General features: G+C 43.7%; 1 protein-coding gene across 4 annotated transcripts in view; it reads left to right on the top strand.

The window, feature by feature from the left end:
- Positions 1-13,273, top strand: part of Kif26b (kinesin family member 26B) — a 512,864-nt gene that overhangs the window by 372,229 nt on the left and 127,362 nt on the right. For all 4 annotated transcript variants that reach the window (XM_023710227.1, XM_023710226.1, XM_004626828.2 and 1 more), the window contains one exon: positions 12,852-13,035. In XM_023710227.1, the coding sequence (XP_023565995.1) occupies positions 12,852-13,035 (184 nt within the window). The remainder of the gene's footprint in view (positions 1-12,851; positions 13,036-13,273) is intronic.

The raw sequence follows: 13,273 nt of genomic DNA, 5'->3' as shown, positions 1-13,273 counted from the left end.
AGGAAGGAAGGAAGAAAGAAAAGAAAGAAGAGGAGGAGGAGAAGAAGAAGAGGAGGAGGAGGAGGAGGAGGAGGAGGAGGAGGAAGAGGAGAAGAGAGAACTGAGGATGTAGCTGTTAGTAGCATTGGCCTAGCTTATGTGAGTCCCTAGGTTTTATCCCTTGTGCTGAAAAAGGGGGAGGGAGGAAGGGGGGGGAGAGAGAGAGAGAGAGAGAGAGAGAGAGAATTATATAATTTTTTAACCATTTCTTGATTATTAGTCATTCATTCAGTCACTTCTGTGTATCTACAGCATTGAATGACTTCTAGTATTTGTTAATCATTAGCATTAAGTTATCTGCGATTTCTTTCACAGAGCACAAGGAGAGCACTAATACCTAAAGTGTTGCTGTGTCATTCATGAAGAAGAGGTACCTGAAATTTTAATAGAAATCAATTTACAATAAGCTCCAATTTATAAAGGCTCAAAGTACAAGCAATTTTTAGAGGGTGTGTGTTATATAAACATGGGAATCCCAATAAGGAGATGAGCGATTGCTTGCTTCTGCAGCCCGAATTCTAGTCTGCCGGTCACACGTGAATACATTCACAGGCACGGCTGGGTGGTGCCCCGACTACAGCACAGGTATTCGCTGCTTCTCACAGAACCTGCTCCTAGAGCTCCATCGGAGCACGGGCTGTCTGGCCTCTGCATAACATCAGATCCTGCGATTATATCCTATCCATGGATTCCATTTCAGAAAACTTACAGCTGTAATTTATGTTACTTTAAATCTATATAGCTACTTAAAATAGTAAAATTATACTCCAAATCCTATTAAAAAAGAGAGGACTGTTTAAACTAGTACTCCAATAACTGAGAGTATCTACAATATAAAAACATTACCTTTACTTATTGTAAACTTCACCAATCCATGTGTCCCTTAATCTCCACCTTCCCTCCTTGCTGGAGACTGAACCAACCGAGGTCGCACAAACTGAGTTGCATCCTCCTCTCCCTCGCATCCCCCCAAAATATATTTTTTTTAGAGACAAGGTCTTGTTGAGGTGTTAAATTGGCCAGGCTGGACTTGAATTTGCAACCTTCCTGCCTCCGCTTCCCAGAGTGCTGGGCTTACCGGTGCGTGCCACCAGGTCCGATGCACGCATGCGCAGGAGCCAGCCCCAGCCATGACAGGTGCAGTGTCAGAGAACTTGCACGCTGAGCTGGATTTAGTGTTGGCTTCTCCTGCACTGGACGTGTGCACCCCAGAGCTCCCTCCTGCCGCTTTCTCCTGCTGCTTCCTAGCTTGCCTGCCCTGCCCTCTGTGACCAAATAAACACGTGCAGCAAAAAGAAAAGTACTGGTCTTTGTTAGCAACCTTGACACCATGTTGCAAAAGGACCTTGCTGTGAGGGCCAGATAAATCATGAGTACTATATATTCTTCCTGCTTTCAGAATTGATTTTGTTCTGAAATAATCTCTCATCTCTGTTGTGTATTCCAAGGAGATTGCATCAGTGTTTTTTCTAAATTTAAACAAAAGCTGCCTTCGTTCTTCCTCTCCAGAGTTTATGAATATGAGTTGCACTTTATTGCACAGTATGATTTTGCCCGGGCTTTCAGCCATCTGTACATCTTACCTAGAAAGAGAAAGAGGAAGATGCACATTTCTACCTCCCAGCCTCTAGTGGGGCTGCCAAGGTACCGGCAGTCTAAACAACTTTCCTGAGCCTGGAGCAGCCTTGCAGTAGTGAGGGCAGCAGGAAGTCTGACCCACTTCTATATCTGATACGTCCTGTTGCAGTGCAAATTAGTTTTCTTTTGAAATAGCATAATGATTTCTTCAGACTTGAAATGTAGTAAATAATTTATTAAATTAAAATATCAGTATTATAGAGGAAAATCACTTGTTAGCAAATTAAACTGTTATATTCAAATTTAATTAACCAAGAAGCCCCCGAATCACAGAGCGTGTCACCCAGCATTGACAATAAATTAGTTTTGCTCTGAGGGGGCTACAGGTATTGAGCCAAGAGCTGTGGGTTAAAGGCTTTGATTTCTGTGCAGGTGCCGGCCATTTCTAACTAGTGCTCCTCAATAGCAGTTTGCCACTTTGGGCTACAAATGATATCTGAAGTGTGTAATTTCGTGTCAGTTTTTAATTTCACATAATAAAAAAAAACATGGAAAGAGTGAGACGAGAGCACTATTCTACCATAATGACAGCATGAGCAAAAGTACCTGCCTTGCAGTTACTTGGGCTTTTCAAGGTAGTTTTCCACCAAAAGGGAAAGTAAGGGGTATGCTGTGGTAATGGCCATCCTGGCTTTTAAATGGGTGATCTGCTTACGGTAGAACAGGAAGCTTCTTCCTTTTAACATTACATTAGCATAAGTATAAATGATTTAGCTGGAAACTACTGAATTTAGCATCTAAAGGCAGCATGATGTAATAAAAAGAACATTAGATTCATTAGATTCTTAAAATCACATTATCTGGAATATGCTTATTCCTTGAAGGAATGCTAAGTTTCATCCCTTATTTCTCCTACCGTAGAAGACTTGCATACATATTTTAGGGACGATTGCGTCTCCGTAGAAAAATCAAGCAGTGACATTCCACGAGGACTAGGCTTTCATTAACCTGTGATTGTCTTTTTCTCTGCCTGTATTTGTAGGCAGCTGAAATAGCTGTGCTGTAGAAATACAGTCCCAATGGATCCAGAGAACAGCCAGTTTTCTATTATTCATGTCTAGGAGGAATCGTGGTAATGCTCCATGTTTACTGGGGTCTGGGGCGTACAGTTCTTTTAACTTATGTATGGAACCCAATTTGCACAGCTGTGATTGAGCAGGCGGTAAGACGCTACCCAGTTTTCCTGGACTGGGAGGACCAGCTCAAGAAAGTTAGGATCTGCAGAGAGGGAGCATCTGGGAGGAAGAACTGGTGACCAAAGGTCCGTAGGCACAGTGAGAAGTACCTAAGCAGCCCCAGGCGGATAGGAGAGGCAGTCAGGCACATCACCCAGGGGTGGAGCCCAGGCTTGCAAGTAGAAATCAAGCAGGTAGGCAGAAGCCAGGATGCAGGAGATCAAAAGGCTAGGGCCGAGTCTGGGAAGACCAAGACACACAGCTTAGCACAAGCGAACGAGTGAAAAGGCGCTGGTAGAATTGGATGATGGGTGCAGCTAGATCTTTGGTTATCCAGGTGCGTGGCCACTGGCCTGAGGGCAGACATCAGGCAGAGGAAGTGTGGGGAGGAGGTGCTAGGGAGTCTGCTGACCAGTGGACCGTGGCCTCCTGTGCTTTCTCAGGGTGGGGTCCTCACCTGCCACTGTCCAAGTCATTTGTGTTTAGAATACTTGGAGCAGAATGCCCCAAAGGCACATCTCCAGACTTCTGGGTTTCTAATGCTGTTCTCCCAGATGAAGTCTTGATGAGCGTGAGCTGACAGGTGCAGCCACCTTCCAGGGCAGCGTGGAGGAAAGGGCATAGAGCTCTGGAGGACTCAGTGAAGGTAATGCTACATAGGCGACAGAGCAGCTACAGGCTACAGACACACAGTCTAAAGTGTCCGTCACATGGCACCAGAGACAGTTTATAAATTACTAATATATTCCTCTTAGACTTTTCTATTCCACATGAATTTGTGATTAAGTTTTGATTTATTTCTCTTCTGATGCCCTTGAAAGTGGGATGCTGTCTTTTAAAAATATAAAAGATTGCTGAGACTTCAAGCAGACTGGTACCTTCTCAAGGTCATTTGGTCCTGGAAACAGAAATTGTTTGGTTCCAGTCTTTTCCTGTTGGTCTTGGTCTGGAACTTTCCATCTCAACAGTGTTTGAACCTCACTTCCTGGGTTGGCTGGTCAGACAGAAAGAGATGGTTTGTAATAAGAGCATCTACATATCCTTGGGCAGCCCAGTGAGTCTGCCACCAACTTGTCAAGTTCTAGATAAAATCAAGTCCCTTAGAGAAGTTTCCAAGTTTCTCTTCGGTCCTGAAACCCCGCTCCACAAATGCCATCTTGCTGATAGAAAACTGGCCCCATCAGAATCCCGGCTCTAGGAATGATTAAAGGAAGCCGTGAAGGTCCACAGGGTCTGGCCTCCCACTGCCACGTAGCAGGGATGAGCAGAGATTGTGGGGCAGCTGAGTACAGAACTGAGCAGCAGCTGTGTAATGGGCTCAGTGGGGTTTGTTGCGGGCAAGACAAGTGGAAGTCATTCTTCAGATGCTCCAAATCCCATCATACATTGCGCAGAGCCAGGGTCTCCAGGACCACTGGCATCACATGGCCCCCTTCTGCATGCACCTGTGGAAGGAGAGGCGGCGGATGCCTGCCGGGGAGCCTGTGCAGAAGCCCTCAGCAAAACGCACACTTCACCAGCAGCGTGCTTATTTGGCATTCTAAGATCCAGATCTCCGTAGCCAGGAAATAACAGGCTCATGTTTTACACTTCTGCTGAGAATTCCATGCCAACCTCTAACTCTTTTGTTAACACTTTCTGGTTTGCTTTCTGGGCATATGAAAGTGTCTGTTTTCATGCAAGGAGATCGGCTCAGCAAATGCTTTCATAGGTACTCAGCTGTCACCATAGGAAGTGTGAAGAAATTTTATCCAAGGTATCAGTTTAAGAATGGACTCTTTTGCTCCCATTATTTTTGCCACTGATCATATTTTCATTTACCCATAATGCTAACTATGCACAAAATACAGATATCACTGGATTAGCAACACACATTAGCAATGTGGTTTTCAAATGTTGCTTTTTAGACTTTCCCAGCCATGAGTGGATGATGTTCAGGAAAAGCTTTTGGTTCCTACCCACTGGGCAGTAGGTTGCCCTACTGTGTGTTTCCAGGCTCCTGCAGATCTTTATCTCTGCTGCTCTGCAGCCAACATGAAATTAGTAACATTAGGTGGTGTGGATTCCTTTCATCTGTAAGGCTTAGGAGTAGACTCTTGAGTATAGAGTGGCTGCTGAGAGACTCAAAGGTGACTATAATGATATTTATAGTATATGAATTCAAAAGTTCTTCTGTGAACATTGCTATTCAATAAAGATTGATTGATTGATTGATTGATTGATTGATTGATTGATTGGGTTTCTAGACCTCTGAGATGCATTGTAAGCAGCTTGCTGCATTCTTTTTATATATGTAGAGGAAAACACATAGCTGGTAGCAGATGCTGTACCCACGTGTTGTGTCTCGTCGTGTCCCGGTGTAGCTGTCATTGTGATTATTAACTAGGACACGCTCCAGGTTGTAGGAATGGTGAAGCCATTTTCATGTAATTTGCCTTTCACATCCTAATTCTGGCCCTGACCTAACTCGCTCGAATGACACATTTTCTCCCTGTGATATGGAGGGATGTTGCTAAGCAACTAGATCAGTAATTGGTAAATGCTTATATATGATTCGATTTGAGTTACATAAAATATATGCAACTGGTTTTTTTCCACTTTATTATTAGACAAATGATTATCATTTGGTTTTATTTTGCCCAAATAAAATAACTGCTTTTGTTTATCAAAGTGAATAATAACATGATGTAGTGGAAAGACCCTGGGTCTGGAGGACAGGAAAAGTGAATCCGAGTCCCAGGTATGAGCATCACTAATCCTATGACTGAGTAAAATCAGGTAACTGCTCAACCTTAGTGTCTTTCTTTCTTTCTTTCTTTCTTTCTTTCTTTCTTTCTTTCTTTCTTTTTTTCTTTCTTTCTTTCACCTGTACTTTGCAGGATAAATACCTTGCTTGCCTCACAGGGTTTGGTAAAGGATGCAGGTGAGGATATGTAGTTTAAGAGAAAATGGAACACTTCTAGGTGTAAGCATTGCCTGGAACTCCAGACTACTTAATCTTGGGATCTTGTGCATGTTGGTATAACTACAAAGGTGGGGTTGATTAAGAAGTACCAAGTAAGGCTTGGGGAGATAGCTCAGCAGTATAAGCACCTGCCTGGCAAGTGCAAGGCCTCAAGTTCAAGCCCTGGTACTGTATGCCATGTTGGCCCTGGAACCCCGGGCATACCCTGCCAGCCCTGGATCCAGGAGTGGTGGCACATACCTATAATTATGGGATTAGGGAGGCTGAGACAGGAGGATTGCTACAGTAGCAAGGCTCTGTATCAAAAAGAAGTACTGAGTAAGCACACACCACCCCTCAAAGGACACAAGCTTTAAGGCAGATCTAGGGGCTGTGGAAGAAGGTAAACACATGGTACTGACCCTTAGTGAGTGACAATGCAGCGGTAGTGGTAAGACAGAGGCAAAACCTCACAGCACACAGCACATCTCGTGAGCCTTAGTACACAAGTCACTTCTCAAAACCAGCAGCTGTAAGAGTGCAAGGGAATGAGTGATGACACAGGAAGACCGAAGTAGTCAAGGAAAACAACTTGCGTAAAGTCCTTGAAGCTCTGGTGAATATTTAAGAGAAGAATGAATTCACAGGAGTCTCGCCACAGGTATGGCGTATTCACTGTGACAGTCAATCCATTTTTAACTGACGCCAGGGTCCCTCTGTAGTATGCGCATTCTGCACCGTTTGAGGCTGGTGGTCAGCCGTGCTTTGCCTCCTAGCAGCACTTTATTTGAAGTCATATCATAAATTATCTTTGGCACTAATGAAATGGATCATTTACATGAAAGCCAGAAAAACTGCAAGGTCCATATGTTTTTCAGGCTCTGGAGACATGGAAATGCCCTCTTGGAAGCAATTAGGAAGCAGAAAGGTGAAGGGGGACAATTTGCGTCTTGACTGGGGGAGGTTCCGGAATGACTGACATGCTGTTTAGGGTATTAAAATACTTTTAAATAGGTGCTGTTTCAAACTGGAGCATCACTGGGCAGATGCCTGAACTGTTTGGGGGCGATCTGCCTCAAACCGTGGGTTCTTGTCACTATGCTTGCTGTTATAATCTGTTTTATTATCCTATCCTCTGTGTCACTGACCCCATGGATTTCCTAGAAGCTGCTGTGATCTGTCATGTCGCTGTTCATTATCAGATAGTCTGAATCCTCAGAGCATTGAAATATTTCTGTAATGGCTCAGAAGCAGTGGAGACACCAGCCGCTTCCACATTAAATTGCAGCTTGGATCGTCCTTCCCCCACCACTGGGAGGGTTCTGCACTAGCATCACCGTGGGTCAGGCAGGACCCTTCCAGAGCAGCAGGTGAAGTTCTTGGGAAGTCTTGTGCGTTTTCAGGCACCGTCCTTCCTGTCAGTTGTCTGGGTTGAATTTAGTAGACCTTGAATGACCTCTCAATTTTTATAAGCCCTTTACCCTCCTCTCTGAGTATCCTACACTTGAACACCCCTCAGACAAGATGGAATATTCTCAGGGTATAGTTGGCAACACATGTGTGTAGTATTTTAAGAGGGATAAAAATGACTAGGTTGCCCAGTTTTGCTGCCTAATCCCTAAGGAAAGTTCTATCTTTTTATGATGCTAATAATTTGTAAAAGATCACTAGGGAAAGATTTCAGTAATTCCTGTATAGAAAAGATGGTAGAGTTCAATTTTATTTTTATGAAATATGCATAGGGTGAAGGTTTTTTACTTCACTTTGCAATTCTGAATTTCAGGAGTGCTGGATTGAGAAACAGTTGAGAGACAGAGACAGAGACAGAGAGACACAGAGAGAGAAAGACAGAGAGAGAGAGAGAAAGAGAGAGAGAAGAGGAAGAAGAAAAAAAAGGAAGGAACAAGGAGAAAAGGAATACCCTATACATTTCCCCTACAATCTGCACAACAGAGATCTAAGACCTTCTTTGTTTAACCAATTAAATGCACTAGATAAGTAATGATGCACATTTTGCTTTAGGCTGGGGTACAGCTGGGCAATGAGAAAAAGGAGCCATCTCCTGGTCAGGGCAAGTGAGCTTTCAACCAATTCCTCACCTCCGATGCTGCCCTTCTGCCATGGTGGGAGACTTGTGTCATGTGTAAGACGAGTGAGAAGGGGCTGGAATGCAGAGGGCGACGCTGGCTCAGCAGGCCTGGTGCTGGCCCAGCCGCTGCCATTACTCCTCTCCTGACAGCTGACGGTGCTGAGCACCATAGCGCTTTCCTTATAGGTGTTCAGTAAATATTAATTTCATCCTGCTGGAGAGACGATCTTTTTCCTTGAAATAAGACACAGAGAGCTAAATGGAGCTAATGGATATTTAAAGATGTATGCTGGGATGAATAGCTTCAGGAAATTTGTGATACTATCATTGGTATGAATGAGACAAGTAAATATTGCTTATAATAGCTTTGTAGGCTGATTTTTTTTTTTTTGCTATTTGAAATCTTATAAAATAATTCACGTTTTCCTCTATGAAAAAAAGAACTCCTAATAAGCTATAAATTGCACAAAACACACTTCTAGTCAAAACGCCTACCTTTCAATTCTTTTATGACTATCTCTCCTTTTGTGTCTCTGAATAATAGTTATACGTGAGTTATTTCCAAACTTTAACCTTCTGTCTGCATGTCATTGAAGTGCTACATAAAAGGCCTGAAGCTGTTGACCTCTATATCTAAAACAGAGATCAAACAGCTGGCTATAATGTCAAAATTAAAATGCTGTTCAGAAATCTGTGGCTGTCGACTATGATTTTTATTTATTTCAAAATTCTAGAATTCTCATAATATACTTATTAGGAAGCTTTTTAAAGTTCTACAATAATTCCCTCAATTTCTGTTTTCTGCATTAATGCTGACAGAGGCTTTCCTAAATGGAACAGAGATTCCAGGAATCGCTGCGCTCAAATCTTCCCCTTCATAGAGATGCTGCGAGTCATCTGGCTTTTCCCCTACGTGCATTTCTCTCCCTGATGTTCCCTGCACGTGGTTTTCTACTGATTACTTGGACACTTTCCGTGACAAAATCCTCCCTGTCCATGAAGCTGATGCATCACCTAATGTGTTTTTCCAGTTGTTAGAAAAATGTCTCGTACAATTTAGAGTACCTGTCCCTTATGTTTCACTGTTGTTCCTGTGATAGGTTTGTTATGTAAATCTAATCCTTACTTAAAGATCATATGGTTCAGTGTGGAGCACATAGACCTAGCTTTCATCTAAGTGTCAATACTTGTTACCATATTACATCAGTGTACCATTTATTTGTGTATTGAACTCTTAATAGCACTGTCCTGTTTTCTTTTAAAAATGTCTCTACAGTACATACTATTTTTGCTGTATCTTGCTAGGCATACTGAGTCAATAATTAGAAAAATGATGAGGATGATGGTGGCATTATTTTATGTCAGCTATGTGGCATGTAGTCTCTAAGACTCATAAATACATAATTAGAATTTAAGGAATCTGCCTAATATTACGTATGTAATATCACCTTATGCACTTTCCTGTTGTTGAGATACAGTGTCCAGCCCCTGCAACCAAAGTGAGAGGATGTTTATTTTGGGTCATCATTTCAGGCATGGTGCAGGAAAAAGTACTCAACCCCTGCTAGCTAGGAAGTAGATAGGGGAGGGGGTATCCAGGGACCAGAGTAAGCCCTTCCAGGTGTGGCCCCCAGTGACCACCTCTAAGCACCCCTAGTGACCACCTCTAAGCACCTGCACCTCCTGAAGGCACATTGAGCTCCTCAACTCATGGATGGATGAATCCACTATGAGTAGAGAACTCAGGGTCCAGCCACCTTCTACATACAGGAGCATTTGGACGCTTTTTTGTCTAAAGTATAACAATATCTAGAAAAGCTATTTGTTCAAGTTCAAGTTAGACGCTAAAAGGCTTCTCACTTTAAGCTCATCATGCCTCATTCCTTTGTTAAGTGAGGTAATGTTATCTTCCTCATAAGATTTTATGACACTCAAACAACAGCCTATAAAAATATTTGCCATCCTTTCTTAAAAAATACTCCCAACATGTCTTTTATTTATTTCAAAGACAGTCTTTTAAAATAATCTTTTCTTTCCTTTTTATCCAGTTTCCTACTTTTTGGGATAAATACCCCCAGTTCCTTTCAACATCAACATTCTTTAGACAGGTACTTTGGAGCTCACTGCCCTTTTGGAATTCACATTCCAGAGGAAACAGGTAACGAACAATGAACATGATAACCAAGTGCATAACTTTCTGTATTAATGATAATTGTCACCATTGGGGAAGACCAGAGGGAAAGAAATTGGAAATCTTGAAGTGAGTGTTTCACTCTCTATGATTGTTTACAAATTACCCCAAAACTTGGTAGCTTAAAGTAACAGTGATCATTTAACTTCTATGATTTCTGGGAGTGTGAAATTCAGAGAAGATATATGAGTGTGGTTTATCTGTGCTCTGTGATCTCGAGACTGTGGCGGCAGGACAGAGGGTGACCTCTGGAACCGTCTAAACATGCACTTACTCGCTTGTCTGGGACTTGACACAGGCTAACATCCGGGGACCTCAGTGCTTTCCCACATACCTGGGCTTCCACACAGCCTCTGAGCTGAGCTCCAAGAATAAGACACAGTAGAAGTTTCTTACTCTACTGACAGTGCCAGATAGAAGCAGTGTTGCCTTTTATAACCTAACCCTGGAAGTCATGCAGCTTCATTTCCAGTGCAGTCTGTCAGTGAAGGAGCTTTTAGGTCACACACAAGTTCAAAGATAAGGAACATGAGGCCCATCTCTCAAGGATGGAGTATCAGTGTCCTGCTGTAAGAAAAGCAGAGAGAGGAATGAATTGACGTAGCCGTCTTTGGAAAACACTGTCAAACGTGATAAACAGAGTGGTTTTGTTAATGAGGTAGGTTTGTCGATAAGGTAGCATTTGAGCTAAAGATTCAAAGGTGAGGGAGTGAGTCCTGTGCCTGTCTCTCTCCGTGTATTATTTTTCAAGATGGAAGAAATGGCACCATGTTTACAGGCTATTGGGAACAATCTGGAAGACAGGGAAACACAATATTGTAGGGGGGTCATCTTAGAGCTCTGTCCTCGCCTGTGCTTTCATTGTGAGGACGTTAGCTGGCCTCCTCAGAGGCTGTCAGGACATGGGCCCGAGTAACAGACAGTAGGAGAAAGGAGAAACCACCGTGAGGATACCATGGTCCTCTAAGCTGCCAGCCAGCATCTCTTTCTCCCTCCCTCCTTGGCCAAGTCTCCCACTTGCACAGGGAATGCCACACGCTGCCCCAGCCTTTTCTCCAGGGTAAAAAATCCTAAATGGAAATGAGTCACGACCACCTTTGAGCTCCTAGCAGCCCAGGATGAGCCCCTTCCTGCTGGCTCTCTGGGAAGCATCAGCCTGGCCCGAATGCTGAATGCTGTGAAGGATCAAATGGGACGCCTGCTGCCACCACAATGCAGCCAGTTTTTGTTCATTTAGGGAGAGCATCTTGGAGAGCGGTGACACCTGCCAAGAGAAGCCCCAGATGAGTCACTGAACAATTCCATTTCACCCCTAATGTCAGAAGGGACCCATCAAGAAAAGTGGCAATAAAATCATGAAAAACAAATTCCCTGGCTTTCCTTTTCTTTCCTCTGACTGTGGAAATGTCCTTCTGTTGCCCTTCACTTCCCATCTCCTCACACTCAGTGATGTAGAGTTCCCTGAGTTTAGTGCCCCTTGCTGGGGTATGTGAGGGCATCTTCCGTTCTGCAGGCTCCCATCCTGGTATATTTCACTCTTGATACCAATAGGCTGTCAGGCTTAATACTAAGAAAAATTAAGCTCCGAGATGGTAGAGTTGCTTGCCCTGTGTGAGTGGCAGTTTTGTGCACAGCTCAGATTTGTCCAAGACGTGCCACTTGCTCACATGAAATTAAAACCAACATTTCTAGCTCGTTAGGAGAGATTTGGGGGAGAGATAAACAATGCTGATTTTTGTCTTTCCAACCTGACTGTGTTGTGACCCTGTTCTACAATTACTAAGAATCCTGTAGGGATTACAAGGTGTGGATCGGTAGAGTCAAGGCAGTCTTTTAGTGTCAAGCAGCATCTCAAATGTTTAGTAGTAATATCTCATAAGGAAATTGAGTTCTTAGGACAAGACCATAGTGTGAAAAAGCTAAGAATTAATTCAGAAATGAACACAGAAGACTGTGAAATGCCTGTGGCCTATTTCATTCTTTTTCTATGAGGATTATCACGATCGAAGTGTCAGAGAGCACATGTGTGATGGAAGAAGTGACACGAGCAGTCAGTGTTAATGACACCAGCCACCTCGCCCTCACTTGTCACTGTCTGTCCCCTCTGTGCCTTGACCCCTCACTCCCTGCACTTGCCCATGAATTGAATTCTGTATTTAAAGATGGCCTTGCCCAGAAGCCCACTATCCATGTGAGCAGCCCAAGTGTCAGCATCCTGCACCCTGGCTGGAGTGGCCACTCTGACTCGGTGTTATGTTTCTGTGGCCAGTTTGATTTATGTCTTCCCTGTTGCCCTGGACCTTATATTTTCCTTCATAGCCACAGACAGTGCATGCTCTGTTTAGCCACAACACGGTTCTTCATCAGGTTGGCTTGGACTTTGCAAGGTGTTAGAGTTTTTAAAAGAGCTCGTAGCGTTCCTCACACTTGAGTTTATACCAAAGAAGTTATGGAATGATTAACTTCATAGGTGCTGTTCATCCCCAGAGATGACTTTTTATTCATGCTTCAGCCGAGTGCTGGTGGATAACAAACAACTCTTTGTAAATTGTGGTTGCAGACCCATGTGATTTTATGGCTTTTTTCTGCTGTATAAATGACTGGGTAGCTCATTAAGTTTGCTGTGTTGGATGAAAGGGCTACTCCAGAGGCACTGATGGAGAGAGAAGGAGCAACAAAGGGGTATCTGAAGCGAAGGAAGCACAGTGACCTTCTCCTACCTGCTTGTATAGCAGTTTCCCCCCTATTGACCCTTTGCTGCTTTGTCCTCCACAGAGCTGCCCAGAAGTTAAATCTGTCTTCCAAAAAGAAGAAGCATCGACCTTCTACTTCCTCTGTGGTCGAGACACCGCTCTTTGCTACTAGCTTCAGCGGGATTCTGCAGGCCTCCCCTCCCCCGGCCCCGCCCTGTCTGCTGAGGGCTGTCAACAAGGTGAAGGACACGCCAGGCTTGGGCAAGGTAGGTGCCATCTGCCACCTCTGCTGTCTGCTCACCGTATCTGGTTTGATCAGGTTTGGGAAAGAACAAAATGAGGACTCCACCTTGTTAAAATAAGGTGGCAGGGAGAGAAAGAGTCACTTTCAGTGACCAGGAGGAACAGCAGCACACCCTGGTCTATGGTTTCACTCCTATAATTGCAATTACTCATGGTCAACCTCCGCCCAAAAATATTAAGTGGAAGGGTCTAGAAACAAAT

Source organism: Octodon degus, unplaced genomic scaffold, assembly GCF_000260255.1.
Source record: "Octodon degus isolate 3935 unplaced genomic scaffold, OctDeg1.0 scaffold00017, whole genome shotgun sequence".
NCBI lineage: Eukaryota > Metazoa > Chordata > Mammalia > Rodentia > Octodontidae > Octodon > Octodon degus.
Note: the sequence above shows the minus strand (reverse complement) of the source record. Positions and strands in the feature narration are given on the sequence as shown.